This window comes from Tinamus guttatus, unplaced genomic scaffold (assembly GCF_059628265.1).
Source record: "Tinamus guttatus ecotype Peru unplaced genomic scaffold, ASM5962826v1 Tinamus_guttatus_pri_ptg000330l, whole genome shotgun sequence".
NCBI lineage: Eukaryota > Metazoa > Chordata > Aves > Tinamiformes > Tinamidae > Tinamus > Tinamus guttatus.
Window position 1 is genome coordinate 2457501 of NW_028288864.1, and position 5000 is coordinate 2462500.

At 60.9% G+C, this 5000-nt stretch overlaps 1 protein-coding gene across 1 annotated transcript; it reads left to right on the plus strand.

The window, feature by feature from the left end:
* Positions 1–406: 406 nt before the first annotated feature.
* UNCX (UNC homeobox) lies at positions 407–4895 on the plus strand. Its single transcript, XM_088529404.1, has 3 exons — positions 407–656; positions 1748–1923; positions 3362–4895. Exons 1-3 carry the CDS (start codon positions 407–409, stop codon positions 4442–4444), a joined length of 1509 nt encoding a protein of 502 aa, XP_088385530.1. The 3' UTR covers positions 4445–4895.
* Positions 4896–5000: the final 105 nt, after the last annotated feature.

The window sequence follows — 5000 nt, forward strand, 5'->3', positions numbered from 1 at the left end:
AGCTCTCCCCGGCCCCCTCCCCTGCCCGCCTGGCCCACGCCGCCCTCCTCAGCCAGGAGTTCGTATCAAAGCCCCCCTTGTCTTGTTGTGACAGCTCTGATATTGTTTATTGAGGCTGGATGTCAGGTATAATTAGCAATCGATATGGAAAACGCTCGCTCCCCACACTGGCACGTCTCTGACGTCAGGAGCGATTAACGTTTCTTATTGGTCCCAAATTCCCCCAGCCTGAGCTAATTATTGGGAGCCTGATGTTGATAAAGTTAAAGCGCCCGGGCGCCCTGCAGCATGAGCCCCTCGCCGCGCCTCCTCCAGCAGCAGCACCCCCGGCACCAGCACCCCCGCCGCCAGCACCCCCGGGCCCCGCAGCGGCCCCGCCGCGCCGCGCCGCCCCCGGGCCGCCCCCATGATGGACGGCCGCCTCCTGGAGCACCCCCATGCCCAGTTCGGGGGTATGGTGGGCTTCCCTTACCCGATCGGCCACCACCACGTCTACGAGCTGGCCGGCCACCAGCTGCAGTCGGCGGCGGCCGCCGTGCCCTTCTCCATAGACGGATTATTGAACGGTTCCTGCGCCGCCTCCGTCGTGAACCCGGCCCCGCTCATCCCCTCCGCCTGCGGCGTCAGCGGCGACAGCCAGACCTTCAAGCTCGCAGGTAAGAGCGCCCCGACCCCCGGTGCCCTCCCCGCCCCCAGGACCCGGCCCGTCCCGGTTCGGTCCCGCCGCGATGGGGCGGGCGCCGGCCGCGGCTCCCAGGCCCGGCCCGAGGCGGGGGAGGCTCCGCCAGCCCGAACAATAGCGGGCCCGGCCCGGTGTCTGCCCGGAAAGTTGATGTCTGCGAGTGGGGGGCTTGGAAGACGCCATCGTTTCCATTAAAAATCTATCTATGTAAGCATTAACAAATAAAGGCCTAGTTTGGGGAATGAAGAACTAAGATTTTTATCGTTATGATTTTTGCAATACAATGAAAGAGAAGCGCGCTCTCTCCCTCCCCACCCTCCTGTAGTATAGCTATTGTTCAGCTACTAAAACATTTTGTCGGCCGAACCTCGTTTTATTAATGTATTTTTTTTCCTGGAAGATCTCTGCACCTCCGCTAATAATACATATCATCATCTCATCGGTATTATCGGTGTTATTATTTCTACACGGGGCGAAAACATTCGAAGAGGCGTAGTTAGGGCTTTTAAAAACATAAAAAGAAACCGTGAATATAAGTCATTGAGCATCAGGATCCAGGCTCTGAGCATCCCAGCCCCACGGCTGCTCGGAGCTGGCGACGAGCTGCCACCCAGGAGGCCGCCCTGCGTGGGGGACACCTCGAACAGGGGAGTTCCGGCCCTGCCCCGCGTGGGAAGGAGCCCGAGAGCGGCGGCCCCACGCAGGTGGCTCCGTGCGGCCCTTTGGGGAGGTGGGGAAGGGATGCGGGGAGGTGGCTCTTAATATTTGATTTTTATTTTAATTAAACCGTTGGTGGCTGGAGCAAATATTGGAACTTCTTTCTCTCTCTCTGCCAGCTGAGTGCCTGTGGAGAGCTTCCTTCAGGAATAAATGTTCTGTAAAGTACATTTTCGGAGGAGGCGAGGGCAGATCGGGTTCCTCCCCATTTTTAGTGCAGGTGTGTGTATAATCCCGCTATTTTACCAACGTTGCCGAGCACGAAAGTTAAAAGGCTCCTGTGAATGGCAGGGGAGGGAGGGAAAAGGCCTCTTTGCCAAGGAGCTGAGGGTATCTCTGCCTTTTCAGACTCGGGTGACCCGGACAAAGAAAGTCCTGGCTGTAAAAGAAGACGAACCCGCACCAATTTTACGGGCTGGCAGCTCGAAGAGCTGGAAAAGGCGTTTAATGAGAGTCATTATCCGGACGTGTTTATGCGAGAGGCTCTGGCTCTCAGGCTGGACTTGGTGGAGTCCAGAGTGCAGGTAAAAAATACCCCCCTCCCCTCCCTTTCTTCCTTGCCCTCTCCCTGGGGCGAGCGGCTCCCCGGGGAGGCCCCGTCGGGGCGCGCAGCTCGGCCCACTCCTCCTGTCTTCTCCTTTTGTTTCTCTGTTTCTGTTCGGTGGTCGGTTTGGGGTGATTTTTTTTTTTGGTGTTGCATTCTTTTAAATAAACCCTAGGCTCTCAAATAGGCCCTGAAAAGCAGTGCTTCATCCGAGATTCTCTAAACCCTTTGTTTTTCCACTGTAAACATTTTATTTTCTAAAATGAGCCAAGGGCGAAAAATTACCATGCAAATGTGAGGCTTAATCATGGTCCAGGGGACGCTGGAGAATGTCAATAAACCTTGTAGGCGCATCGGGAGCGCGCAGAACTTGTAAAACTTCATTTTAACGAACGGTGGGCCCACAGTCGTATGAGGGAGAAAGAAAACTCATTGCTTAAATTGCTCCTAAATACTAAATAGATATAAGAATAGAGTGGCAGAATTCGAGGTGAATGTGGGTTGGCTACTAAATATGGACATGATCGTGTATTCACCGACGGCTCCGACCGGCTGAGCGCCGGGACAGCCGTCGCGGGGCCGGGCAGCGTTTGCGCCGCTCGCTGCCGTGGGCGCAGGGGCTGCGGAGCGCAGCGCGGCTGCGGTGGGGCGAGCGCGGAGAAAGGAGTCTGGAGAGGGTACTCGGAACCCGCTAACGCCATTTACTGCTCTTCGTCCCTTAGCGTTACCCTGCGCGGCCGGGCGGCGGTGGTGGGGCCGGGCAGAGACCGCCCGGGAGCCGCCTTTGGGTCCCCGCGGCTGGCGGTGGCTCTGGGTTCGCCTCGGCTGCGAGGGAACGTGCTCGTCCTCCCGGCGCGGAGCTCCACGGGCTAGAGCGGGAGCGGAGAGGATTCCCCCCGTCGTACACACCTCTTCACCCTAAAGAAACCACTTGGGGGACCGATCCAAAAGCGTCCCCCATCCCCTCTGCTCTGTTGCCCAGGAGGCCCAAGCGCCTCCGGGCGTCGTCGCCAGCCCCTCCGCTCGCCGCATTTCTCCGCGTTTCGCGTGTTGCGCCGTGGAGCTCGGGCCCGGCCGCGACGTCCGGGGAACTGGCCTCCCACGGCGGCGGGAAGGCACCTCGGGGGGGCATCACTGACACCCGCGGCGCCGGGGTGGGCAGGGAGCGTGTGTGTGTGTGCGACTGAGCCCTCTGTTTTTTATTTCCTTAAGACGATCTTTACTCTGTTAAAGCAGCACGGATTTCTCTCCCCGCTTCCCTTCTCTCGCACCCCGCGGTGCTGGGGCTGGGGCTGCCGGCACCTCGAGGGGTGGAAAGGGGAGGCCGAAGCTGCGCTTCTCCCCGCCGCCACCCCGCCCGGCCACCGCGGGGGGCCGGTGCGCTTGGTGTTAACTGCTTCTCGTTGTTCGGTGTGTAGGTCTGGTTCCAAAACCGCCGGGCCAAATGGAGAAAGAAAGAAAACACCAAGAAGGGCCCGGGGCGGCCGGCTCACAACTCGCACCCCACGACGTGCAGCGGGGAGCCCATGGACCCCGAGGAGATCGCCCGCAAGGAGCTGGAGAAGATGGAGAAGAAGAAGCGCAAGCATGAGAAGAAGCTCCTCAAAAGCCAAAGCCGCCACCTCCACTCGCCCAGCGGCCTCTCGCTGCACAGCACGCCCAGCTCCGACAGCGACAGCGGCGGCGGTGGCGGCCTCTCCCCCGCGCCGCCCGAGGCGAAGCCCCGCGGGCAGCCCCCGCCGCACCACCCTCCGCCTCCCGCCGCCGCCGCGCCCGCCGCCGCCTCCGAGCCGCCCCCCGGCATCTGCGAGCAGGCGGCAGAGCCCTTCTACCCCAGCCAAAGAAGCGGCGCCGGGCGGCTCCAGCGACCGCCCGACAACAAGGACTGCGCGGCCGCCCCGTCGGGGGACGGCAGCGGGGGCGGCGCGGGGGGGCCCCGCGGCGCCTCCAGCTTCCACAAGCTCAACCCGTTCAGCGTGGAGAGCCTGCTCTCCGACTCGCCCCCCCGCCGCAAAGCCGCCCTGGACTTCCCCAGCCTCCAGCCCTGCGCGCCCCGCACCCTCATCGGCAAAGGACACTTCCTCCTCTACCCCATCACGCAGCCGCTCGGCTTCATCGTGCCGCAGACCGCCCTCAAGGGCAGCCCGGGGCCCGAGGCGGGCCAACCCCCCCGGGACTCCCCGCTGCCCGCCGCTAACCCGGGTCCGGCCGGTTTCAGCGCGGAGCCGGTGCCCGCGGGTGCGCAGCCCGGCCCCGGCTCCACGGACTCGGCCGCGGGTCGCTGCAGCCCAGCGGGGCCGGCGCCGCCGCCCGCGGGCGCCTCGCCCCGCTCCGCGGCCGCGCACGGAGACCCGGCGGCGGCGGCGCCCGCCGAGGGCGGCCCCTTCCCGCGGCCCAAGTCGCCGGTCCGGGCGCGGGACGCGAACACGGCCAGGGACAAATCGGACTGCGATGCCACCGAAGCCGCCGGCCTCGACGGCGACGACGTGGACATGGACTGAGCTGGCGGCCACGCGAGCAGAACAAAGCGACAAAATCGCCCGCAAAGCGGCCGCCCGTCCACAGCACCCGTCACCCGTGACAAAAAAAAAAAAAAAAAAAAAAAAAAAGAAGAACCGCGGCTTTGCTACGTCCCCACTGCCCCAGACTGCCCGTGCCCCAAGCCGAGAGGTGGTGACAACAACGGAGCGCAGCTCTTCTCCTTCTTAGAGTTTATCACAGGTCCATTCAGGTGATCAGTTAGAGCTTTTTGGTTTTTATATTGATTAAAAAAAAGGAAAGGATAAAAAGGAAAAATGTTTGTTAAGGTTTAGCAGCAGCAGCTGGACTTTGTGGTGTGACTAACTGTACCGCGACAACAACGGAACTCCTCAGAACCCTTGTAAAATGCAAAAATGTCTAAGAATATTTATATATGTAAAATTTTTGATAAATAAAGGCTCTAAAACTCCCTGCCGCCTGGTCTAGCTGTGTGACTCTCCCTCTATTTTATTTTCTTTTTTTCTTTTTAAGCCCTCTTTGTGTGTGTGTGCGTGTGTGTGTGTGTTTATTGCTTAA

Coding starts and splice junctions, on each gene's coding strand:
- UNCX (XM_088529404.1), top strand. CDS start 407: ATGATGGACGGCCGCCTCCTGGAGCACCCCCATGCCCAGTTCGGGGGT. Junction 657..1,747: donor CCAGACCTTCAAGCTCGCAG/GTAAGAGCGCCC, acceptor CTGCCTTTTCAG/ACTCGGGTGACCCGGACAAA. Junction 1,924..3,361: donor TGGTGGAGTCCAGAGTGCAG/GTAAAAAATACC, acceptor TTCGGTGTGTAG/GTCTGGTTCCAAAACCGCCG.